Source organism: Culex quinquefasciatus, chromosome 1, assembly GCF_015732765.1.
Source record: "Culex quinquefasciatus strain JHB chromosome 1, VPISU_Cqui_1.0_pri_paternal, whole genome shotgun sequence".
NCBI classification, from domain to species: domain Eukaryota; kingdom Metazoa; phylum Arthropoda; class Insecta; order Diptera; family Culicidae; genus Culex; species Culex quinquefasciatus.
Genome location: NC_051861.1, coordinates 73,072,062 through 73,100,025, shown reverse-complemented (window position 1 = coordinate 73,100,025; position 27,964 = coordinate 73,072,062). Strand labels below are relative to the sequence as shown.

Sequence of the window (27,964 nt, the reverse complement as noted above, 5' to 3'; positions counted from 1 at the left end):
GGTTAGTCCTTGGCGGTACAAGTTCTGAGCCGGAATGGTGTTTGTTGCTTGTCCTGTGTTCGAAGTTCGAGATTGTTGGCATGTGCGCAGACGAGCGCCGAAGGGAGTGAAGAGTAGAGAAGCAGTAGCAGGAGCAGTAGCAAATCGTACGAAGCATAGCGGCAATAAAATCCATAACAAAACAAACAAGCGGTTCACAAGTTGTTTGTTAAATGGGGTTTAATAATTTTGTTGTATGTTAAACTCATTTTGTAATTTGAACGCAGTCGAGGAGTAAACAACGTGTGTCCTGGCGCTCGAACATGGTATCGGTGTACTAGTACTCTAGGCGATGTCCAGGACGATCGGGGACTGCAATACCACCGTACAGGGAAGAGTGATTGAAAGGAAGAACGGAATACCTTGTGGTCTGACGGATGTTTAGCGGGATTGCGTCCAGCAGTAGTGGCCTATGAACACAAGTGTAGAGATGTGGAAGAAATCAGTGCTCCAGTCGAGTTTTGATTAGCTTCCGTCGCTTCGGATATTCGAGTGTGTGCCAGTGCGAATCTTAAGGAAGATGATAGTATAACCGTCGTGACTAATTGAAATTGTTTGGTTTCATAGCTACTTCAAGTCACTCAAGTTTACCAGTGTAGATCAATACAAACGAAATAAACATGTCTTCCCCCGATGTGGATATTGACGTAAACGTGGTGTCCAGTCCGGAACCGAGCCCGCGAGGAGCGCTAGGCTCGGAGAGTCCTCGCGGACCACACAGTGATGATGAGCAGATATCTTCGCCGGATAGTACCCATCTCCACCACAGCCACCTCCAGCATCACCCAGCCCTCGCTAGTCACCTGCACCAGCATAATGCATCTAGTCAACACAACTATCACAGCATAGCTAGTGGCTTAAGTAACAACAATAACAACAACTCAAGCTTCTCGCACAGTCCCGAGTCGCGGCTTAGCCCACCAAAGACGCCTCCACCGACAACGCCGGAAGGCGGACATCCGACGGTGGGGAAAACCTCGACCACCCCAGGATACACCAGCTTTTCTATCTCGAGCATCCTTAGCCGGAGCGAACCAAGTGCAAAAAAGGGGGGCGTCGGTGTGATAACGCCAATCCCGTCGTTACCGTTGTCGGCGGCTGCTGCGGCTGCCGCTGCCGCCGTAGTGTCTTCAAATGGAGGAGGTTGCGGATCGTTGGCCAACGGAGCAAGTCCGCAGGATGCGGCGATGCTTTCGAGGTAAGTGTTTGACTTTAAAAATGTGTTATCAATATATTGTCAGTTAGTCGGAATATAGAAGAACGATCGTGACATTTCTTCTCGTTTGGCAAACAAACCTGGTGATTTTTTTTTTCGTTCACATGTTTTGTCAGTTATTTTGTATCCATAATGTATTATGTATGGATTAAGTCGTGCTATCTTTGTTCATCGCAAAGTTGCAAATTCACTGAATTTGTGACTGGTTAGCTCAGTTCAGGCGTATGAGTCGTCTCCCTGGAAAATGTGTAATAAAACTGTGAGTCGCTGGTTAGCAATTGGACTCACAATCCAATGGTCGTCAGTTCAAATCTCGGGGTGGATGAGAGCTTATACTGAAATGAAAAAAAAAGAACAAAATTTCTTTATTCTAGGAATTTTGTCTGTTTTCCTTATTTAGTACTTGGGTTTTTTGAATTACTAAATATGGAAAAAACGAACAATCACAATTTCACGATTCATAAATCCATTTGTTTTTAAGTATTTTTTTCACAATTAATTCTATATTTATTTTTTTCTTCTTTATTACGCACGCATCTTTAAACTATGCCAAATCTAAATTGTGTTTCCAATTCCAATTAATTGGGATGAACCATTCTTACAAACATGTAGAAAATCACAACATTTAATATTACAGAAAATGTATTAAATCCACTAAAAAGGTTTTCCATCACTTTAGAAAGTTGTATGAAAATATTTCATGACTAAACTGACTAAGAGACGAATTAAGCTCAACATGTTGCCATGCGCAAAGCGAACTTTCAAACTTTGTGAGCGAGCCGCTCAAAGAGCCGGTTCACTAAAAAGAGCGAACGAACCATGGCTCACAAAAAAAAGAACCTCGCTTCTTTTTTAAACTCCGGTCTTTTGAAAGAACCGTTCCTAGATTGAACGATTTTTAAACTTGTTATAAATATAATTTATTAAGTCTCGAACAAATTGTAGCATAACATTTGTTTTTGAGAATTGAAAATACAATTCTAAATTGAAGTATAATTGCTTATAAAAATTAATCCCAAATTAGCATTGCTGCCAAACACCACTTAAATGTTTTCAAACTTATTTTCAGTTTCCTACTTTTCTTTAAAATTCCAAAAGGAAATGATTTTCTTACATACATGTAGAAAATCAAAAAAATTCATATTACAGAAAATTTATTAAATCCACTTAAAAGATGATTTTCAATCACTCCTGAAAGTTTCATGAAGATATTTCATGATTTAAGAGCGAGTTTTTCACCAATGTGTAACAGGTCGTATCGAGGTGCTCCGATTTGGATGAAACTTTCAGCGTTTGTTTGTCTATACATGAGATGAGCTCATGCCAAATATGAGCCCTCTACGACAAAGGGAAGTGGGGTTAAATGGGCTTTGAAGTTTGAGGTCGAAAAAACATTTAAAATCTTAAAATTGCTCGCATTTCCGTAAAACTTCTTCAATTCCAACTCTCTAAGATGCATTCGAAAGGTCTTTTGAAGCACTTTAAAATGTGCCATAGACATCCTGGATTGGTTTGATTTTTTCTCATAGCTTTTGCAAATTACTGTTAAAAATGGATTTTTTTGAAACCTTAATATCTTTTTCCAACAGCCTCCAACCCATACTCCTATAAGTCAAAAGATAGGTAATTTCATGGACTATAAGCCTTCGGAAATAACTTTTTGGCCAATCGCAGTTTTTCTCATGGTTTTTCGATTTTTCTATAACAAACATTTTACAACGTTAGTTTTTGCCCTGTAGGCCGTCATAGCGGCTCATATTGGTCTCAATTTAGTCATATTCGGAATTCTCGGACAATTTCACGTAAGTTAGAAGTATTGGAGTTGTAAATTTGATTTCAAAAATAATTAAATAAAACATTTTCGAAAAAAGAAATTTACATGTATGTAACCCCTTAACAAAATGAAAAAACTTACATTAAAGTTTAACCAAAATACAAATTTGAGCATTTAAAATTGCTTAACTTGTCAAATATTATCAAAAATTAAATTATCTTGCCCGATTAAACTTAAGCGTTTATAGCCTTTAAAGATTAAATCAGAATGTAGAAAAGAGTTCGCGGAATATATTTATCCAAATAAAATGTCAGCATTTTGGCAATAATAAACACAATTTTAAAACTGATAGCAATTTCTCCAAAACCCTGGATATAAGTGTGGATGCCATTATATTATTTAAACGTTCGAGTAGAAATCTTGACAAAGAGACCGGACATCTTCTTGGTTTTAGATTTTATTTTTCAAATGATTTCCAATGTAAAATAACTTTATAAATCACATCATTCTTAAAAATAACCTTTTTATCAAAATATCAAAAAAGAGCACAAGAGCCGTTCAAAAGGGCGGCTCTTTTTAATGATCGAACGAAAATGAGCGACTCCTAAAAAAGAGCGGTTTTGTTCACCTCTACTAAACACCGAGTACCACGATACCTCGAGATGGGATGGACCACATTGGTTGAAATTTGGGGTTAAGAATCGCAAGCCCGATTTTGAAATTTTGCATTTAAAAAATACAAAGATCAAAAGCTGCACATAGTTTGTGTGAAAAACATTAAAAAATATTAAAAAAAAAACTTTTTGAAATTTGTTCTTCACGGGACGGGTTTAAAGGGGCTTAACCAAAATTTTAAGCCGATTTAGTCTAAGCAGTGTTGGAATATCGTGGCACCCGTTGTATGAAACGGTTAACTACAAATAGCTATAACGCGGCAATGATACAACTAAATGTCTCCAAATTTGGTTTATTAAAACAGCTTTTAAAAAAGTTTAAGAGTGTGCTGAAATCAATCTCTGACATTTTTGCCTTAAAAAAAACTCGTTATTTTTTTTACTTAAGAGGTCGTATCGAGGTGCCCCGATTATTATGAAACTTTCTGCGTTTGTTTGTCTATACATGCGATGAACTCATGCCAAATATGAGCCATCTACGACAAAAGGAAGTAGGGTAAAACGGGCATTGAAGTTTGAGGTCCAAAAACATGAAAAATCATAAAATTGCCCATTTGCGTAAAACTTGATCAATTCCAACTCTCTTAGATGCATTCGAAAGGTTTTTTGAAGTACTTTAAAATGTGCTATATACACCTAAGATTCGTTTGACTTTTTCTCAAAGCTTTTGCAAATTACTGTTAAAAAATGATTTTTTTTAAAACCTCAATATTTTTTTTGCTACAGCCTCCTATGGATCAAAAGATAAGTAATTATATGAACTATAAGCCTACGGTATTAAATTTTTTACCAATCGCAGTTTTTTCATAGATTTACGATTTTTCTATAACAAACTTTTTAAAACGTTAACATACGTGAAATTTCCCGAGGATTCCGAATGTGCAAAAATTGAGCCCAAAAGTGCCGTCTTCTTGGGCTACAGGGCTAAAGTTAATGTAGTAAAAAGTTTGGTACAGAAAAATCGTAAATATATGAGAAAAACTGCGATTGGCCAAAAAGTTAATACCGTTGGCTTATAGTCCATATAATTACCTATCTTTTGACCCATAGGAGTATGGGTGTTGGAGGCAGTTGCAAAAAGATATTGAGGTTTAAAAAAATCCATTTTTAACAGTAATTTGCAAAAGCTTTGAGAAAAAGTCAAAACAATCTTTGATGTATATAAAACATTTAAAAGTGCTTCAAAAAACCATTCGAATTCATCTAAGAGAGTTGCAAATGATCAAGTTTTACACGAATGGGAGCAATTTTATGATTTTTCATGTTTTTGGACCTCAAACTTCAATGCCCATTTTACCCTACTTCCCTTTGTCGTAGAGGGTTCATATTTGTCGTAGAGGGTTCATATTTGGCATGAGTTCATCTCATGTATAGACAAACAAACGCTGAAAGTTTCATCCAACTCGGAGCACCTCGATACGACCTCTAGAACAAACCAAGCAAAATCTAGAAATACTGCCTCTTAAATCAAATCTTTTTCCTTTCTTTTCCAAGAAAGGCAAATGTATTCTTTATATTTCGAAAAAAAACAATAACCTTTGCAAAGTGTACAAACAATCGATTTTTTTCGCAAAAAAAAAAATAATATCGAAATTTCTTGTGGAAATCTTTAAAAATGTATATGCAAGATTTTCTGAAAAGTTATGCTTGATAGTCTTATTTAGCAAAAAACTTTATCAAGTTAAGTCTATGTTTTGTCGAAAAGCTTATATTTTTTTTAAACCATAAATTGGTGCAAGTGATTTTACAGTACCGTCCAAAAGTATATTACCGTAAAACACGATTACTTATAATTCAATAGTCTGGCTTCTTCTTCTTCTTGTGCTGTAAATTTCAGTAAAATGTTGTGACAAAAAAAAACTTTTGACACACTGCCAATATCTTGAGTTGAGCGTGACACACAACAATTTGTTTTTTTTTTTTTTTGTAAAAAGCTTGCAAAAGTGTGTGAACTTTTTTCCCAGTGTTGTTCAAATAATAACTCTTTTTTTAACTCTCAATACTTCAAAATATCTAAGCAAAAATATTAAAAAAAAATATCTGCCTTAAAATCCGATTCGATATAACTTTTTTTTATGAAGAACTTAGAATACAAATCAATTTGATTTGGAGACTTTTGTAGATTAAGAAATATCTCAACAAAAAAAAACGATAGGAAAAACATCAATGTTTTACCACGCAAAACACGCTCTCAGCTTGCTGGACACGCCTAACCATTTCCTTCCGTTCTTCATTATTCAAAGTGCGCGCCTCTCTGCAGGTAAATTCTCGAAGGAAACTGTGGAGGGTGACTTTGCCTTGCAGCGAGCGAAGATTTTCCGCAATAAGACAAACGTAAGAAGATAAAGACGCGCGCGCGACAAAAGACGATCCGCAAAACATGATACTGCTGCCGCCGCGCTTTTTTTATCTTGTCGTTTTTTTTTTGCTTTCTTCAAGACGCTTTTGGGGTAAACTGATGATTAAGAATTAGCGTGTTTTACACAATTACCTACAATTCACTACCCGGGTGGGATTTCTAAGATAGGAAGGGGGGCTTCCAGGTGGGGCGCCCAGATTGTCCTTCTCATTTTTCATCCCGCGTCAGTTCCAACAAGGGGAAAAAGTGTCCGAACATCTGCCGTTTTCGGGCTAAAGCATCCCTGTCACATCTTCGTCAGTTTTGCTGTTTATTTAAACAAATTACACCCAATTAACCAGTGTGAGCCAGCCAGAGAATACTTTTTCATTTGTATTCGCCATTGCTTTGTTCAATTGAAGCGATTATCCCACCGTATTTGCCCTGAGCACAGCACGGGGTGTTCAGTCTCTCCTCCTGTGTTGTGTCCCATAACTCCAGAGTCGGAGTACAAGGTCGGATTGGCGGAGTTTTTCAAGGAGCGAGATACCCCCTGCTAGCCAAAGTAGGTTACCATAAGGACGGCGGTGCATGTAACGGATAGTATTACCACTCACATGCCATTAACTCAGGGTGCATTCAGAATTTACAAACTGATCCTGGATGGGTAGAGTGCCGCATAGAAGTAACGATTAATTTGCCATTTTTGTCTGGGTAGGGATGATTATTTTACATACATGTCGTCCACAATAGATATACATAAGAGAACGAGCTGAAATACTTTTAAAGGTAAGCTTTGATACCCCACTTGAATGTCTCTCTTCACAAGTGGTCCAAATTGCGCCGGTTTAATCTCGACTTGACACCACTACTCCAAGGCCATCTCGGCGGTAGCATGTGGTCCAAAAGTATCGTCGACAGCACTCCTCATGAGCGACGCAATAGTTATCATACAAATAACCAAAACACCTAGTCTACCGGGCGTAGAAAACTCTCTTCTACTTTTTCTCACTGCAACTTAAAGTGCACCCATATAAAATACTTTTGAAATTTAACGCGACCTGGAAGAATAGGTTCGTTTGAAACTCATTAGGACTCCGATTTCATTACACAGAAAAAAAAATCATGGTAATATTACATCTGGGAAGGGGTACATCTTTAATTTTACCTCTGGAAATGTGTAATTTTACCACTTTTCTGGTGTAATGTCATTTTTTCAGTCTAAATTGAGGTAAAATTACATCATAAAAGCGGTAATATTCAACCTTCCTAAATTACAGCTTCCAAATTTACATTATTTTTTCTGTGTAGCTCAGTTCGAAAATTCAAAAATCGGTTAAGGTACGGTCGAGCCAAACGACAGAACAACCTCGGGCGTTTAAGTGTTAATCTGCAACTTCTGGCTGGCTCCTGTATCGCAAAAGGCCACTTTTCCTGAAACCCTCTCGCAGACAGCTGGATTTATCTCTAATGGTGCTGCTGGTTTGGCTGTGCTGGGAAGGATGGTGGTCTCGGACCCTATTTACTACCGTTTAGCCCACAGAGAGCGTCCTATATATGTTTGCCGCAGCCAGTGTACACAAACAGGAGAAAAAGTTAAGCAAACATGTATTCATAGCGAGTTTTGCGGAAGCAATCGGTCGTGGTATATGCGCCTAAAGATAGATAGAAAGAGAGAGAGAGAGAGACGAGAGGGTAATTGCTACTGTGTGTATAATTTTGCTCCGGTTTAGTTAGGCATGGCTCGGCACCATGGCACACTATTCAGATGTCAAATGAAATCTTGTGCTGACAGGAGAATAACAACGGCGTACACACGAACAAAAAAACATTTAATAGAAGAAGCCATTTTGTCGGGGGTTCGAGTTGTAGGGGAATGATCAAAAATAGCACTCCGAAAGTGGTAGAAACTTCCTAACAATTTGATAGTTCCGGCGAGGCGGAACGCAAACGAGTTAAGGCGATTATGGCATTCAGTACCGTATTTCGGGCGGTTAGAGTTTAGGAAGTGCAGATATGGCGCCTCGAGTTAGCGTTTCACATTTGAGGTGTCGAATTGAATTTGTAGGGAAAACATGCGGCATTTAATTGGTGCAGAGTTTAGATGCAATCTGCAGACCGGATGTGGCATTGGGAATCAATATGATTGATCTTTTCATCCGTACAATACATTTAAAGATTCTAGCAAAATAGCCAGAGAAGATTTAGTCAAAAATGTGGTAATACATTGATTATTTTGTTTACAAATTAACAGTTTTAAAATTCTCAATATCTTTTCATAAAATTTACCGCTATGAAGAGGATGACTATGTAAACTTCTTCCCTACACTTTTGACAGTTTGATTCGCAAGGCAATCTTTAACTGATTACTAAATACACGACGACGTGCCACCTGAGCGATGATGCTATGGAATGGGCTCGACTCATCCACACAATGGACTTTCAACTACTCATTTTACCCACTATCCCACTGGATTACTTCGATCAACTCACCCGCCAAAACGCACCCCTCTAAAAAGTCCCCAAAGATTTACGCCTACTGGGATCGCGTCCCACTGTGTGTTCACACCAGCTTGCTTTGTTCTGACAGTTGCTGAAAACGCAAAGATAGCCTAAACCCGCGTGTCGACAAAAAGTGCTACCGGTCATGCGATAGGCTCGTTATTTTTCCATTTCACAAATTAGCTACAAATTAATTTGCGAAAAATACCCGCACACCACGCGGAAGAAGCGAACCAAAAAAGGATTCCCCACCGATTTGGCAGGATATGTTTCTCTAATTAAAATTAGAAACGCTCTTTGACCGGCTGTTGACCGTTTGCACTCTATACACTCTTCCAGCGGCGTAGGCAATTAGTGGAAATTAAATAAAAAAGCGATATATTTCCAACCGTGAGGTCGCCAGGCTATGGGACAAACTACACGTGCCTATGCGTCCCTTCGAATTAGAGGTTTTAGAATCAACACTTATCTTATCGGCACCATCTGATCAATGATTTTGTTGGTTTTTAACAAACACACATCCCTGACACACACGGGTAATTTCGACACGCGTTCGGCAACCCGGCGAGCTTGGAACGTCATCCGGTGCGTTATCGCGATCTAATGTTTACTTTTACTTAATTTGCCGTTGAATTTTTAAAATGGCATTTATTTGAAGGTTAATATGGTATGCTGATGTCAAATGAAAAGGATTGCCTTTTCTAACTCATTCCATTTAAATAGGTCTTTTGCATCGAAAATTAGTTAAGCCGACTCCCTATTTTTCAACATTCGATATTTCGATATGATTTTTAAGTACCTTCTAATTGTTTGATGTTTGATGGCACTGTAGCTTGTTTACGTTTGCTGATCGTTACCATGATCCTTTCTTTTAAATGTAGACTTTTACTTTTACATGACTTTATACTTTTTTGTGATTCTTTTTTTTTAATCTTCAATGTTGCTAGTAACTTATCATTAAATTTATATAAATAAAGATGATAATATGATATTATTTTGTTCCCCTAAAGTCTAATTTTGTTTACTCAAATTTATACAATACTCAAGCATCATAAATTCACAATCGATGCTTAAGAAGCGATCGAGTGAAAATCATCAATTAATTATTAGTTGAAATTTTTCCTCCATAATTTGGCCAGTAGTGTTTTAATAACAGTTTGAGCTACATTCCTGTCAACAAGCTTTCTGTTAAATCAATCACCGTAATGCGTTTTCAACGACCAGCACATTGACATCTTTAAAGCACTGTAGGGTTACTGTCCTCCCTCCTCCACATCCGACACAAAAGGCATCTTTTAATCACCACTAAACCGTCACTTGTTCGTCATCCGCCGCACAATCCTCAACGGGAGCGCTGCAATCGCTCGCCCCTCGTCCTCGTCAGCTCAATGTGTATGAAGAGGTAAGGAGGCAGTTGTAGGTGAGCGCACATTTGCTTTGATTAAAAAGCGATAAAACCATCGTATTGTGCTGTGCCATGCAAAGCGTGCTCCGCCACCGGCGGAACGGCCAAGAAGGGTGACCGGGCGGAAAAGCGCGGGCTCCGATTTTCGCCAGAACGATTGCGTTTTGCGAAAATTGAAAGGAAATGCCACGCGGGATTCTTTTGATAACCATCTGCCTTTTTAACGGCGGGCGGGCGGCAGCTAGCTTCTTGCTCTTCGATGCGAATTCAAAGGATCTTTCTTTTCTATTGCTCCGAAATTTGATTGGAATTGAAATCCGTTTGTAACGGGAGGCTTCGAGCGGCACAAAGCAGAGTGCGAAGTGCGCAATTTTAGCCGGAATGAAGCAGCAGGATGGGGTCGTATTACCGATGTTATTGAAGATTCTCAACACACACGAGTTGCAGCTGGTCTTAGGAAAAGATTATGCAGCACTATTTGCATCGGCAACAATCAATGTGTCGACGGCGCTAGCAGGTGTCAATCACTCCAACCGCAACAGCACCACGTGTCATCACCATTTTCAAATTCATCGTCGTCCTGACGGAATCGCTTCAGCTATCCTGGTAGCAGAGCACCGATGTGTCTCTTCCAACCGTTATCGATTAATTTTCAAATGAGTTCTGTTATTGTTGTTATCAAAAGCTCGCGCCGTTCGGTTTGGCTCGTCTGTATTTCGTTGTCCTGGGACGTCCCGTGCCGGTATCCGCCGCAGAACAAAACACTGCACTTTCTCTCAAATGGTTATCGATTGAAGCCACCACCGACCGCATCGTGTCCTGAATCGCATGCAATGCTGAAAATTGCATGCACAACACGGTAAAACTACGTTTCGATGCGATGCGCGATATCACCATCGTAGTTGGCGATGGTTCATTATCACGGAGCGAAGCGCGAAACAGGACGACCGTGTTCACATGCACATTGACAGATAACAAATCACATGTTATATCGCATGTTTACAGTCGCGCTGAAACAGGATCGCACACCGGTGAGCTAACCGGATTGAAAAACGGCACACCGTGGGGACCAGATGCACGGCGGTGTTGCGGAAATCGGTGCTAACAATTCTTTCCGCAGGCCATCATTCGATATACCCATGGCGTTCGTGTTCACCTGTGCTGAACGCGCATTTCCAGAGGATGCTGCAAGCTTGCCGCCACACGGTGGTCCGTATTGATCCGGTGACAATTACATTTTCCATTTTAACCCTTCTCCCACCGGGATAACCCCCCGCATGAAAACTCGTTAATTCGTTGTTTTATCGATGTCGCAACTTTACCCGGTATTGCCCGGCGGTGGCGGTTTGATTCGATGGACGCACGTACCGTGTATAGTAGGCCGGACCTAATGGATATTGGCCAGGCCTTTAAAAAACAACAAAGCAGGCGCTGCTAGAGCTGACGCTCAAATAGTGTCCTGCGGCGGTCCTAGTAAGCTGGTGGACGACACAAATAGATGACAATCACAAAGTGTGCGTGTTGGCATGGCACACTGCGATGGGTGATAATGATGTCTGCGGGCGGGAAGAGCGTTTGAAATCAGTCTCAATTAGCGATTAAATGCGACGACGTGTGTATGTGTGAGAGCTGAAAGGTCGTTTGTTACAAGTGCGAGAACGCTTCGTGGTGAAAGTTGAAAGAGCGTGGTGTTTGCACGGTGGGTTGTGGCTGATTAGAACAGTGGCAAACCCAGATTCGGTTTTTTGCAGCATTCACTCAAGTTGGATGATATTATTTGAAATATTTTAAACAGAAGAATTTGCTTAAAGTCATTTGTTTTTGATCGAGCATGGGCTACGGAGTTTGGTTCATTGTTCAGTAGAGCGTCCAAATTTCCCGGGTTTTGAATTTCCCGGGAAACGGGAAAAATATCTTTTGAATCCAGGGAAATTTTTAAAACATTATACATCTATGTTTTATTTTTATTTGTTAGAGCTAGAAAACACTTAAAATCATAGAATTAGCTCAATAATGTTAATTGGTGGGAATCTACACTTCAACCTAAACAAGGACAGCAGTTTATTGAAAGCTTGAAATACATTAAAATTCTTTTTTGTGTTATTTTGTTTAGCTTAGGATTTTAAATGAATAAAAAGTTTTAATCTAATGTGATTCAAATTTAATAAATTTCTCATTAATATATTTCATTTATTTTTTATTTACAAGAAATGACCTAAAAAGCATGAATAAAAATTGAACTGTATAAAAAAAAACTTGAAACGAAATAAATCACCAATGTTAATTTTTAGATTAATTAAGAATTTCATATTTTGAGCAAAAAATATTTTACAAATCATCTTTAAGTCACTACTACCAACTGAGGAAAACCGGGACTACAGTCTGGAGATTTTAGAGCAATATATTTTTGGTTGTTTTGTTCAGTTCCTGTTTTAACTGATATCAATTAAAAATTAAAACATGAAAAAAAAAATTCAAGATGGTATGTCAGAGACATAACCGAAAGACATAGGACCAAGCAATTTTAACCCTTCCCGCCCAGAGCAAAATCGAGATTTTTTACGTTTTCCACATTACTCGTAACTGGATCAACCAAATTGGTCGAAATTTTAATGGTTATTGGTTAACATTCTATATTAACTAATGCAGGTTGAAGCAGCTTGAAAAAAATGAATGGTTGCAGAGTAATTTAATTTTGAATCCAAAAATTAGTGGTGCTCTGGAATAACCATGCGCGTTAGAGGGTTAATGGGATTGTTGATGCTTTTGGATTACTATTGAAATTTATTTTGTTTATTTTATTTTTTTCATAGATTGGTCAGCAAAATTTTCATAAATGTTCCCCCAAGGGGAACCTTCCATTAGGGCACCGGCCACTCCACTGTTGAAATGACCATTTTCATGTTCAGTATCAAAATCCATGAATTTTGATACCAATATTATTCGGTAAATGTTCCCCCGGGCCCCTCCTCTTTTAGAAGAACTTGTTTGGCATTTCGCGTAGATGATGCCCAGCTGCGAATTAATTTTGAAAACCATGTGAGATATAGCGTAAGAAGAGAGCTTTTAAGAAGTTCTTTTAAAGAGCTAAATGTTCTGTTACAATGAAAATATGCATATCCTAATGTAAATTCCAAAACTAAAATTTTCAAAACTAATGTAAATTTCCAATAAATCTAATGTAAATTTCCAATGAACCTAATGTAAATATACATCATTTATCATGATACCTTTTGGTACATGATAAATAATGTAAATTTACAGAAATATTTTTTTTAGTTTACATACACCCAAAGGAAATATATAGCTCAAAATCTGCAGTAGGGGATTTGCTACAGAAAATGTTACATTTTATAACAATTTTTGCAGCAAGCTCATGGCTCATTTTTGCCCGAGTGTAAACATATCAGCGATCTGCAGTTCTCATCAACACATAGAATGCTGGCGCGTCCCCGCGCAACACTCCAGAGAGAACAATATGTTCACGCTCTGCCCCTCACAATTCATCAAGCGTCCATGGCGCGGTGGTAGCGTGTCGGATCAGCAATCTAGAAGTTGATGGTTCAATCCTCGTGCTGTTAAGATTTTTTTATGCAATACAATCAATTAGCCGTCGGTAATGTCGATAATTGTCAGTAACGGGCAAAAATGTCATACCCCTATATCGCAAAAAATGCATGAGGACACAGATTTCATGCAAATTCTGATATACTTTCATGCCGCCATGCATCACAATCATGCGACCACCGGTTGGGTGTACATTTAAGTGAGATCCGGGTATATGTGAAAACACATTTTCATACATAAATTTTGAACTACTTATCAAAACTTCAATCTGTATAAAACTCGATCTATGGGACCCTAAACCAAGTCGAATGCAACAGGTTTGGGTCATATCGGTTCAGCCAATGCCGAGAAACATGAGCTAGTCGATATGTATACATGAAGGTGCGTCTACGACGTTTTTATACAAAGTTCATTTCTAGAGCAGGATTATAGTCTTACCTCAGTGAGGAAGGCAAAAAACATCCGACTCCACTTCTTCTAAAGTTTTAACAAGGGTCGGGTAACTTTGTAGGGACTCCATCTTGAGCTTCTGAAAATTTAGTGATTTTGACTTCGACTGCAACACTTCAAATAGTTTTCCGGCTTCATAGCAACTTCACAGCTTCTCTGTGGCAACTTCATTAGCTGATTCCGACTCCGCTTTCAGGATTGAACGACTCCAAGTCTGACCTCAACAAATCAGTCTTCGGTTCCAATTTCCCAGAATAATGTGACTCCGAACTTAGAGAGCATATTTTATTCGGAACTCATGCTGTAATTTGAATACTGTAATAAACTTTTAATATCTATTATTTAACTAAAAGATGTAAACCACTAAAACCCAATAAAAAGCTGCGTTTGCATATCTCAGTCAAATCCCCAAATTAATTCTCCGTCTGCACTAGCCCGGCTAACACCCCACGTGCTAACGATGTGGTTTGCGTTTGTATCGTTGCGGTGCGAGTACTTAATCATTTTTTAACATGAACCACTCATAAATCATGCAAGTGGTGTCCGTAGGGCTTCTTGGCGGGATATCAAAAAAGGGAGTGCACACATCATTGTGTTTTACGAAGTCACATCAAAGGACGGATGGAAAAGGCTACACTGGCCGGCAAAACAACACAAAATAATAAAATTGTACAATTTGAAAGTCCTTTTTTCTCTGTTTAAAAACCTTCTTCATCCGACGACGTGCCATTCAAGCAGCATTGATATGAGGAGATTTCAACACATCGATTCATACAATTTTAAACGTGATATTTATGTCAACCAGTGCCCGCTCATCCTTCGAGCAGCTGATGAGGAGGATTGTCCGTCGCGATGCCATGGGTTCTCGAAATGAAAGTCATTAACATTTCACGCGATTCGTCTGGTCACTCCACCGACAATCAACGCTCGTGCGGTCCTTTTCCCCTCAAAACGTTCAGTGGGTAAGGGGTCAGAGGATGCTTAAATTCATTGGCCGTTTCCGGGGGCCGGACGCTGGTTCCCTAGCCCTAACCGTGGACGGAAATTAGTCCTAATGGGCCAAGTGTTTAAACATGTTGCGGTTTCGCCCATCACCAAAGCAATTTCTGATGGGTTCCCGGTCCGACTAAATAATGTTGTTCTTGATGTCCGCACTACAAATAAAGAAGAGAGAGCTATTTACACGAGCGCCCACCCCACCCACGCTCATGACATATGCTCGTTAGCTCACGAGGGTGGCTCCCCCTTTTTTTGCCCGGTGTTATTATTCAAGTCTAATAATTCGATAATAGCCTTTTGCCGCGACTTTTACCACCAAAGGCGGAAGAAACCCGATGGTAAGAGGGTGGAAAATTGCATTTGACATCGACCCACGCCTTCGACGGGGGACGGGGGTTTTTATGAGGGCTCTATTTCTGAAGAGGGTTGATTTAGGCCTGAAGTAATAGTTTAATGGAGTGGTGGATTAAATTAAATCAAGATTTTTAGAACTGGTGTTGCAGGAGCTGTTCTCAAAATGTTGTAATTTTTAATTTCAGCAATTCGTTATTAATTTATGTAAATTGCTGATATGATATTATATAATATGACCATGTTTTTTTTAAACATCAAACATTTTTATTGTATATTATTGAAACGGAACCGATGGTGTAGTGGCAAGCGTGGTTGTCTCTCACCCCAGTAGGACTGGGTTCGATCCCAGATGGCCCCTTGGCATTTTTTTTTGTTGGACGGTGAAGTAAATGCTGTCTCCGGTCTAACCTAACGGTAAGGTCGTTAGTTCAGTCCAGGTCGTCTCCCTGAGTCCTGTCTCGGTAGAGTCGCTGGTAGGCAGTTGGACTCACAATCCAAAGGTCGTCAGTTTGAATCCCGGGGTGGATGGAAGCTTAGGTGTAAAAAGAGGTTGCAATTGCCTCAGTAATCAAGCCTCCGGACACCTAGTTTCGAGTAGAAATCTCGCAATTAAGAACGCAAAGGCAATGCTGTTTTTTTTGAAAATTATATTTATTAAAAGGTTAATTTCACATTAAAACAGAATATATAACAGATTGAATTGGAAAAAGGATTAACTGAATGAATGGAATAGGAAATCTGAATAGATAAATAAAGTAAAAAAAAAACCCTTCCATTTCTGAATAAAGGAAAGTAAACGGATTTTAATCTTTCATTACAAACGGCATCCAAATTCGTGGCAGATCGTAAGGATTTATTCACCTATTCATCGCCTTTATTTCCTTGAGTGGCTTCGATGAATAGCGGAATTATAACACCTCGTTGCCCTGTTTAGGAACAACGTCGACGTGGCAAGAAAATCTTCTTATACAGCCTACTGTGCGCGCGCGTGAAATCAAATTTCTCCAGTAGCACGTTCGGTTCACTTCTACCGCGTCGATGTCGTGCCGTCGTCGTCGGTGTTCGTGACACCGACAAATGGCGGCTCACTGAACCGTACAATGGACTTACATCGCGCACACAACGGCCAAGAGGTGAAACCGCGTGGAGCTTTAACCTTTCCGGTGGCCTCGCTTCTGTCGGTTCTCACCCGCGGGATCGGTGCCTTCCTCGGTGACAGGACAGCAGTGACGGATTGCGTAAGCACTTGAACCGGAGCGCACCCCCGTCGTCGTCTTCAGGGATCGCTGCCGGACGGTCAAATCAAATTATAACTAGCGTGCCAGTTTGAGAGGGCCGAAAATCAATACCTGTCCGAGGATATGCTAAAGGTGGTACGTACCAACAGAGTAGAAGCGGAAGTCCACTTGGTGAATGCGATGCATTGACCTCGTGTGACATTCGGTTGCGTACCTGCACACGGGGAAATGGGACTTTTACTTTTGTAACGTGAGCTCTCTCTGAATGGTGTGTGTTCAATCACTCAAATTAAAAAAATAAATGGTCACTTTTGCTTCCCGCCGGCATTTGCACACCCTAGCCAGCGGCTGGGTTTTAAGCTCATTTGGATTGTTTGTATGCTGGTGAGGAGAAGGAGCTAAAGTAGGTACTTCCTACTTCCAACCACCGCTCCACAACAACAGCGGCCGGGGCTAATCCGGTGTACTTACGATCAAAGGTGTAATGAAGTGAAGAAGCAAAAACGCGGCAAACGCAGGGACTAGGAACTTGGTCGGCTTCTGAAGCTAAGTTAAACACTGTCATAACTGTCATTGGGGCAGGCAAATTGTTCGGGGTTGAAATTTATGAGCGAGGTCTTGTTAACTTGTCAAGCGATGAAAATTTTATTTTTTGCAATTAATCAATTAGTGTAGTCTGAACGCAAATTTATTCTATTTCAGCTAAGCATCTCTGTGGTCAACTTGTGAAAGTAGGCCGGGCTCTGGACACGAGCGGGCAATGCTCACTTTGCATCTTCTCTCATTCAGGTTCAGGCGTTTTCTTTGTGTTCGTTTATGAACCGATTCTTGTCGCTGAATTAGATGATTCATAACTCAAAAGCGAGAGTAAGAGTAAGACCAAACCTTGAACTATTCCAAGAGGCGATAAATATGTTAAATGTCAGTACATTTAGCTAATCAATCATCTGAACTCCTTACATCTTCAAATTGCTTCACCGCAATTTACCGACAAATAATTGGTTTCAGAGCTGGGACCACACAAGTAGACGATTTTCCATTCAACAAACAGACAAAACTGCAAGTTGAAAAAAAAAACGGTAAAGTTGTGCATGCTCTCATTCATATTGGCAATCCACAGGACACAAAAGGATCCACTAAACTGGCTCGGTTCTCGAGAACAAATAGTTGTTTGCCCCTTTGGGAGCACTGCAGAGGAAAAACTCAAAACAGCAACACAAATGCTGCTGCTGCTGGTACTGGTGGTGCAGTGCAACAAAAAACGTTTTTCATTATTATTTTCCCGCAATCACGGCAAAAGCCAGGTCCAAAACGCGTCGTTTATCCGCCCGATGGTTGCGCCGCGCGCCTGGAATTGAAAAAAAGTCTATTGTTGTAATCGTTCCGCTTAAAAATGACAGGAGGGAAAATAACCGGAACGACCGGCGGATTCCGGGTCCATCTGCCACACCGGGTGCTGAGGACAACTAATCAATGGAAGAGAGCGATTGCTGATTTTCCACTTGTCGAAATGTTTTTCCACGATGGTGGAGAAAAATGTAAGCCAAATTGACCACGATTTGTAACAAAAGGGGTTCGCCGAAGAGCCAATTGACGTCGTCGGAATGTCACACGATATACACGGGAAGTTAGATCGGTTGGCCTACATTTAGCTGGAACATGTATTAGAAACGGCTTAATCGTCGAACAAGTTCCCCAACTGATGGGGAGGATTACATCACCTGGAATTGGTTCGTAAAATCGATACTTAGAGGTGAAACTCAATACTGGGAAAAAACGATGAATGTCTCCACCCACAAAATAAAGCATTTTAAAAGTGCGAGAGACTAAAGCATGCTTAGGCGGTATTCAATTACAGGCAATTTTTCATGGTAAAATAAAGTGTGTCTAAACCATGACAAATGCTTCCGAGTGACACACTCCAGTTTTGTTGTGCAATAAGAACGAAAATCGAAAACGACGTATTCCGGCTTAGCCTGGGAGCGCGATAATCGCATTAAAATCAACTTTGTATTCACCTTCAATTTACCTGGACGGCAGCAGCAGGAGTGCGTGTTCTGCACAAATAACGTCTAATCGGGGTCCCATAATAGATGACATTATATGTGCTGTAGAGCAAGGGAATGATGGAAAGAGAGGAATCACAAATCCGTATAAATAATTTCAAGATTGTTCAGGTGTAAACCGAAAACGCGATCAAAAATTAAAGTGGAAGAATAAGGCTTTTAACTGCTTATTTAATTGTCGGTGTACAGGCCGCCGCACGGTTTAATCATTTTCTGACGTACATTCAATTCTGCAGTCCAAAACCAGTCATTTAATTGAAAAAATAAAATTCTTTTTCAAATTTTCTTTTCTTGATTTGTGTGCACCTACGTTGAAGACCAAGATTGTTTACTTTTTGCTCTTTGGTCTGACAGTCTTGGTCTGACAGATTTGGTCTGACAGCTTTATCATGGATTTTGGTCTGGTCTAGGCGAGGGATAGGACACAGCACCTTCCTGCTGTAGAGTGGTGCACAAATCGATCTTTATGCCTGACGTTAAATTGATTTGTAACCTTTTTGTCAGAGTTTAGAAAAGATTCACATATCAATTGTTATATTTTTTAAATTCTCGATAATTGTAAAACTAACACTTTTATTTAGTTTTTTACGAGGTTGGAGTAGTAAGATATTAGGTAAGTAAACTCTCGATTTAAGATTGTATGAAAGACGTGTTTCCAATTCAGTTTCTCATGAGTTAAATAGTTTGAATAATCCTATCTTAAACAAAAAAGGCACTTGAATGATAAATTAAAAACATTTAATTCAATCAAGAACCAGAATATTGCGAATCTCATTTCTATCTCTAAGCTCAGCGAAAGTAATTTTTGAACTCAACCTTTTTATCCAAGCATTATTATTTGGTTATAACTTTCTACTTTCTGTCAACTTGGTAAGGGACCATCACGTGGACACAATCCCTCCCCCCCCCCTCGTGGAAAATTGTCCAGACAAAAAAATCAGTTTTGTTTGGAGTGTGGACAATCGCTTAACCCCCCGCCCTCCACATGGTTTATGGATGGTCCCTAACTTTAAACTAATTTAAAGATAATATTCTATGCCTTCCTTTTGATGTGTAGATATATAAATCTTTATAGAGTGAATTTAGGTGTCGTAGACTTATGATCTCATGTACCTACATATCGACTCATTCTAAACGAATTTCAGTCCTATAGGTCCTTACTTGTGCAAACTTAAAAAAATATATCGGTACCTAATAATAAATAGTTGTTCTTCTCCTCAACATAAGTTACACAATTACAAAATTGTGTAGATTTGAAAGGTTTGATATTAGGAGGTTGAATTTTAGCTCTTTATGGTGTAATTTTATCTCAATTCAGACTGAAAAAGTGAGATTGCTCAAGAAAACTGTTAAAATGACACCGTTTTATAATGATTGAAGATGTACCCTCTCATCATATAAATATTACCATGATTTTTTATTACTGTGTAGTCAATATCAGTTTTAAAGCAAACAAAACACATTGAAACAAATTATTACTGTGCACTTTAACTTTCATGTTCACACTGTTTCACTAGCTCTTCTCTCTCTCTCTCTTTGGTCGTTTGCGTTATCACTTGACCAAGAGCGCAACTCTGCTCAGTGCAAGCTATTTTTAGACTTGTGCTCGTGTATTTCATACTCATTTTGCCGTAGGTGAAAGGATCGGAGAAAGATCAGCTTGCGAAAAGTTTTTGGAAATGGTCAATATCCCAAAATTATTATTTCTGCTCTATTTACGTTATTTGGATCAAATGAGGCAATTAAAGTAAAATAAATTTTAATTTATTCAATGTAGGCTAGTTTTGAATGATTCGCTAGATTTTCTTTCAACTCTCTATACCACATTTTATTTGCAAACCGCATATTCCTCTTTATTGATGTTAACCAACGCAAAATAAGCAACAATACTGCTATCAATCGCTTGGCACTGTATTGAGCGCAAAGCAACTCTACTTGAACAAGTTAATGCACTAATAATCACATCTCTCATAGCCGTGATCGTCTAGTGGTTAGGACCCTACGTTGTGGCCGTAGTAACCCAGGTTCGAATCCTGGTCACGGCAACGTTCGATTTCGCGAATGTTGTCACGGGAGAGATTTTTTTTATTTTGTTGAGAACGTATCTATTTATGTTTTAGTTACAGCAAATGTCACACACTGTGTCAATTGAAAAAAATAAATTTAGTTGTATATTATCTAAAATTCAATGTAAAATTTTATTATTTAATGTTATCGAAAAATATCTCCACCAAAACTAACGATTCTTAACAGCAGAATGTATTCAATAATACCCTCAAAAATAACAAATCAAAACTCCTTGTTGCTCTGATCAAAGCACAACAACGGACATGTGACCTAATCTTCAACGGGTACAAAAGCAATACGTTATCCTCGTTGAGTGAGGGTTTGAAGCTTTCGCAAAAAAAATAATCGAGAATAATAATACAAAATTACAAGATAATGGCTCTTGACGACTGACGGCTATTAACTAAACAGAGAGCAAACTCTAACAAGAGGGGTTCCCCCTTTAACGTTTCTTGTATCTGGCTGCGACCGGAACGAAGCCCTTCCGGAAGCATCGTTCTGAAGCGATGGTTTGGCAATCACGGCCGCTCGCGCCCTAACCAGAATAAAACCAGAAGCCGGCGTATTTACTCGCTCTAGTGCTTCTGAATATGTGTTGAAGGTAAAGATTTACTTCTTCCCTTCCCTGGCTTTCGGTGCGCCTAATATCCTTGAGGGAATAGGCATTAAGATCTATTATAACAATATTCAACCACCGACGACCACACCGCCTCGAAGACGGCCGGAAGGCCACGCCAGAACCTCGCACACAAGGAGGGATGTTTGGCCTCTTGACTACTTTGAGTGGTTTATTTTGTAGAATCTTTGCGCTTAATTACTCCGCCCCTTGGGCAATCTCTGCCGCGCCAAGTTCGGCCGTACTTTTCGTAGAAGACTTTTGGAAGATGACGCTCATCTCTTTCTCCCGCTTTTATTACAGGTTGGGCTTCATGTCGCAGTGGAGCGCGATAGCAAATCGGTATGCCGCACTTTGTCCGCCGGGGTGGCCTTGGCCGCCAGCAGCCACCCACCGGATGCCCTTTCACAGTCCCACCAACGGTAAGTGTGCGATAATTGCTGAATAGTTCAAATAATTACACCAAAATTTGTGTTCCATCATAGGACTTCTAATGTTTCAAAAAACTTTACTAGATTTTTATTCAATGTTAAGTTTTTTTGTCACCCTAATAGATAGTTGTTTTTTGGCTTTAGTTGATGTTTTTCGGTGAGAAATGAAACAAAATTCTTCTTCGTTACGTTTCGGCCTACTTCTTGGTTTCGGCCATCTTCAGATAGTTGGATGCAAAATTCTTGGACTCTATGGTCATTGTGAAGAAAACACCCCTAAGTCGGTTGACTTGAATTTAAAAAGTACAGAAAAAGCTACCATTTCAAATTCAACTTCTAAATAAAATAAAATGGCAATGAACTCAACCATCGCTGAAAAAATTGAGAGTTTTTTCGAATAAGCCTTGGTGAGTTTATAAGGTCTTTTTAAAGTAGTTCGTTATTTCTAGTGATTTTGAATCATCATTTAATTTGTGAGTGAGTGAGGGCTCATCTTTTTGCAACTTTTTTTGTGTTTTGGGAAAAAGTGTCTGTTATTAGAAAAATATCTGTTGATAAAAATAAGTGATTAAATTTATGATATATTTTTTACAATAAAATAATCCACATCCAAAACATTGTTTCCTTCATCAAACTTCACCAGCTATTTGTGGATTGTCCTCGTCGACTAGCTGGCAGCAATAAGCCAATCAATACAAATGCGGGGGCAACCTCGTTTGCCATCGAACGTAACCCGAAACCCTTTAAGTTTTACTGGTGGTGGTGGCGGTTTATGCCGCAAAAGGGCGCGAACCGTTTTTGTTTTAGCCAGGCTCGAGGCTTGGCCACGACGGAATACTCGAACCCGAAAGCATTTATAAACTCATGTTTCCAACTAAACTAATCCTTGCAATTAGCTCTACAGAGTGAGAGAGCTGGAATGTCGAGCATAGAATGAAGAAGGTTATATAGATGGAAAGTTTGTGATCGGCAAGGTTGCAGAAAATAGGATCAGAAACCCTTTGGGAAAGCTTTTGCAGAGTCGGGAGATATTACAGGAAGAGATAAGGGAACAGCAAGATCTAAATGATCCATTGATTGGATCTAACACTTGGTAAATGCTTTTTGGCAGATGATAAAAAAAAAATGGTTATAGACAAATGTTGTCTTTTTATCTGTGGGAGTTATTTCCTCCACGCAGTTGTTTAATAAAAAAACACAATTGCTAAAGTTGAATTTTTTTTATTAAATTTTTTTTTCAATTGGCTTTGATTTGATAAAACTGGGTTGGAGCAGATTTTTTTATATTTTTTTTTTTTTTTTTGCAAATACCTAATATTTTGTACGCATTCCAATTGAATAAAACTTAGTGAGTTTTCAACATAATTTAACTGAACTATATTGTACCTATTCATAAGGTTTGATATGGTAACATAGGCTGCAGGAAAACCACGATTTTCTTTTATTTGTTGACCAGAGTGTATTTACCCGACAACCAATTAAGTTGTGTTAAACGTTTTGCTGACACACTCTGGAAGCGTCTCATCGCCACTGACCATGTCTGCTGGCAAATAGCTGCCGGTTACACAGGGGCCACACCAAAGCCCCACAGCAGACATGAGAATTGGCCGTTGGTGGCGGCGGCGGCGGCAAAAAAGGTGACCTGCTAAGAAGCTTAGCACCGAGAAATGGCTACCTTTACATTTTGCCCGGTGTTCCGGTTGGCTGGCACCGGTTGCAAGCAAGCAAGCTGCTCAGCTCTACTCGACTCCTGATGCCCACTAAAAGGATAGAAAATTGCACACAACAAATTTGAAACGGTTTTCCCTGTGTAAGGTTTCACCTAGCAAAAGTACTTTTATTGTCAAACAACAAACTACTTTTGGCCACACCGGAACGTCGTCACCAGGCAGGTACGAAAAGTGGACCCCTCTCACCCACGAATTTAGTTCAACCGTGTGGTGAATAATGTGTAAGGTTAGTTTTTAGCCCATCAAGTGGCAAACGGGTAACTTTGGATGTATGGCTTCGTAATCGGACAGTTTCAGGTGAAAACCTCTTAAAAAGTATTTTCACTCTCTGTTCGTTGAATGACACAAATTATGTGGGGAGATCGGTGTTTCGTTAATCGGTTGGTTTGTGGAAACCATTGCCGACCTTTGCAGCGCTTTAAATTTATGATTTAAATTTTTTTTTAATTTTTACTAGTGAATCTCAATAATAAATTTCAACCTCTCCTCTCCTTTCCTCTCCCCCACAGAAACCTCCGGCAGCATGCTGGAGAACCAATCGCCCTCGCTGACGCCTCCACCCTCGCACTCCAAGACCCCACCGCCACATCCCGCCTTCATGGGAGCCATGGGTGGCGGTGGCAGACCAAACGGATCTTCGGGTCACCCGTCGGCAGGCGGAACTCACGGCAATGGCCTCCACAACGGGTTCGGTTCCGGCGGAAGTAGCCTTGGTGGTGGCAGTGGCAGCACCGGCGGGGATGACTGCGAGTCGGACGACGACGGGCAGGAAATTATCGAGGAGGACGACGACGGTAGCGATCGGCCGTCGGACTCGGCGTCACCCAACTCGAACGGGGCGATGCAGGCCAAGAGGAAAAAGAAGACCCGGACGGTGTTTTCGAGGGCGCAAGTGTTCCAGCTGGAGTCGACGTTCGATATGAAAAGGTAGGAATCAAAGTTGCTTTCTAATGATAATGATCTTTAAATCAGAGTACAAATATGTTTTAAAGATATCAATTCTTCCAAGTTGAGTTCAGTAAATTGTTGTTGTCTGGCTGAATTCTGGGGTTAACCGCAAATTCAACAAATTCATGTAAATATACAGCAATTCCCCACGAAAACAGCATGGAAAAAAACAAAAGTGCTCGGATCGGGCTCAAAATTTTTGTGGGAGTTCCCTGGCCGAAATAATTAGACCCGTATTTTTTTGTTTGGCCATTAGGGTGACCTACGCCGTGTTAGGGTGGTCTGAAAAATTGCCATTTTCGTCGATTTTCGCAAAAACCACTTTTTTCGAAAAATCATAACTCCTCGCCATTTCAACCGATTTCAATTGTCTTATACGCAAATGAAAGGTGATAAGTTGGCTTTTCAAAGAAAAATAGTAAGAAGTTTCAAAAATCTAGCCTAACATATGAAAAGGGCGTATGCAACTTTAAAATGCCGTTTTGACGGTGTCTGGACCAAAGAGCCTATGTCTGGAAATATTTTTATCGGATTCCCCGGACATTTTGCGTCTTTTAATTACGAAAATTTTGGTACCCAGACATCTATAGGTCATCGCTGAAATTTTAAAGTTATCGCAGTTTTAGTGAAAAAAGTTGATTTTTTGCCAATTTCGTCATTCTCCGGTTTTTGCGCGCGGTGCGTTAAAAAACACGGATTTTATTTTCAAAAAATCATATCTCGGAATCCTGTTAATGAACTCCTCCCATTTTTTAGTATGTCATGTAAAAATGTCCGGAGAATCCGATAAAAATATTTCCAGACATAGGCTCTTTGGTCCAGACACTGTCAAAACGACATTTTAAAGTTTCATACGCCCTTTTCATATGTTAGGCTAGATTTTTGAAACTTCTTTCTATTTTTTTTTGAAAGGCCGACTTATCACCTTTCATTTGCGTATAAGACAATTGAAATCGGTTAAAATGGCAAGGAGTTATGATTTTTCGAAAAAAAGTGGTTTTTGCGAAAATCGACGAAAATGGCCATTTTTCAGACCACCCTAACACGGCGTAGGTCACCCTAATGGCCAAACAAAAAAATACGGGTCTAATTATTTCGGCCAGGGAACTCCCACAAAAATTTTGAACCCGATCCGAGCACTTTTGTTTTTTTCCATGCTGTTTTCGTGAGAATTGCTGTATATAAAATAACGACGTGTTATTTTACTTTAAAACAGCTGACATTTTATTCAATAAGTTCGACTATGCCGTTATGAATATTTTTCATTTGTGCAACCAAATGAAAGCAATTTCAAATGCGTTTTTCTGCGTTGATAAGCATGTTTAGATAAGTTTGCGAATATTTCAAGTTGAATTTCACTTTATTGCAAACAAAAAACTTTTCGCAAAAAAGAAATCTTTGTTGACAATTTGGTTTATTCAAAACTAACTATTGCAGCAACGAAAAACTCTAAACTGGTTTAAGAAGCATTTTATTTGCACTTGCAGGCTTCAGAATTTGATAATAGAACTCCTTTTGTTCATGAAGTAAACTTTGTTAGTTTCTTAAATTATACATTTTATTATCACTATGGGTGGGGATATCATTGTCACTTTGTTATACTGTTTGCCTATTTTTTTAAGGGAAATTTGAACAAAAAACATGTATTGACACCTCCAAAAAGTCAACCCGTGGGACAATTTTTGAAACAAAATTGTGGTGGTCTCCGATTTTTGCTTGAATATTTTAGTTATTGGTAATATTTTTTGTCTTAATTTATTATAAATTTTAATTCAGAAGGGACAGGTTGGTCACTCTTTTAAATCAAAGTGAATAAGATTACCAAATGATGTAAAAACTTAAGTTGCCAAAAAAGTTTAAGCTGATGTCGCCTTTAAATCGTTCGAAAATTGATACTCGCCGATTTTTCAAAATTACCCATTTCGGTTGACAAATAGAAGAATTTTATACAAAAAGAAGAAATCGGAGTTCAGTTTCATAATCGATCTGCAAAAACAACATAAAACAGCCAGTTCCTTGTCCTCCAATAAACTCGACCAGGGGATCCATTAACTTTTTAAAAGCAGTTCGCACTCAACACTCTCAACACAGCGCGAGCAAAAGAGCATTCAAACTGCAATCAATTCTATTGATTTTCAATTTCTACCCTCATCTCATTACATCTTCTCTCTTTTCTCCCCTCCCCAGGTACCTCAGCTCGTCGGAGCGCGCCGGTCTGGCAGCATCCCTGCGGCTCACGGAGACGCAGGTGAAAATCTGGTTCCAGAACCGTCGCAACAAATGGAAGCGGCAGCTGGCGGCCGAACTGGAGGCAGCCAATATGGCGAACATGGCGCATGCGGCCCAGCGTCTCGTTCGCGTGCCCGTCCTGTACCACGAGGGGGCCGGCGGGTTCGTACCGCCTCCGCCCCATCCGCACCACTCTCAGCAGCTGTACTACTCGGCGGCGGCGGCGGGCCGCGGTGGAAGCCCTCCGAGGCCACCACTTTCCTCCCTTGTGTAATACTGTCAGGAGCAGCAACAGTTGTAGTGGTGGTAGTACTTGGAGCTGTAGCACAGTAGTGGTACATACAGCATCAGCAGCACCAATAAGAGTAGAGTGGTAAATTCCCCAAGTGTGGAACCCCACAAACTGTGAGCAGAATCGCTTTGTGAAGCAATTTTAACGTAATAGAGAATGCCAAATAAAACGAAAAAAAAAAACACCCAGAGAAATATGATTTTAAACTTTGTGCAGGAATGACACAAGAGAATGATCTCCACACACTTTTCTTAGCTTTTAGAAATTATGTACATACTAGTGAGGTGGCTAAAGTCGAGCTAAAATGCAGCAGCTAACCATTTTAATTCACTAAATGTGAGCGCTTCACTTCCATCAGTTTCGGCTAAAATTTTCGGCAAATAATGTTTTTTTCAGCATGTTAGAGAATAAAACAAACTGTAAGAAATATAATATCTCACGATGGAACAGCCCAAATTGGGTTTCAACAACAAGTTATTAACCAAAAATGGATGAAAACACACCTGTAAATATAGAAAAACAAAACAAATCTTTGTGCAGTTCCTACTCTCGAAACTCTGTACAGAGTGCATTCCTAAATATCAAACAAGCAAACAAAAAAACACACACATTCACAAATACTTTTATCTAAAATCACCTTACAAACATTTACTTCGCGCGCTTTCCTTGAGCTTCAGCAGATTATTTCCTTACTCTTGTCTGTGTAACATTACCTTGTAGTCATGTGCTCCGTAAAACTTCTCTTTTTTTGTTGCAAAGTGTACAGAATCAATCCACCGCGGCGGTCTTGTGTTGTTTTCGAGCGCTTTTGTTAGAAACTTTAACAACCTTATATATACATTTAATTTGAGTACGGATAAGTAGACTAATGCAACTAGCAGAAGAAGCGAGTTAAATCACCAGAGAATTTCCAGAGAAAACACATTGCATACATGCTGCGGAAACAAGGGGCAGCAGGATCGTGTGCTGTGTGAAAGCAAACAAAATCTGCAAAATATAATATTCAAACAAATTGTTATATAAAATCGA

The 27,964-nt window shown here is 39.5% G+C and overlaps 1 protein-coding gene and 1 non-coding gene across 2 annotated transcripts; both read left to right on the top strand.

Annotated features, from left to right (window-relative positions):
• Positions 1-27,964, top strand: LOC6042575 (homeobox protein Hmx). Its single transcript, XM_001852241.2, has 4 exons — positions 1-1,237; positions 21,609-21,727; positions 23,976-24,393; positions 26,602-27,964. Exons 1-4 carry the CDS (start codon positions 660-662, stop codon positions 26,915-26,917), a joined length of 1,431 nt encoding a protein of 476 aa, XP_001852290.2. The 5' UTR covers positions 1-659; the 3' UTR covers positions 26,918-27,964.
• On the top strand, positions 20,596-20,667 carry Trnah-gug. The gene has a single exon. It is a non-coding gene; the product is annotated as a tRNA-His (tRNA).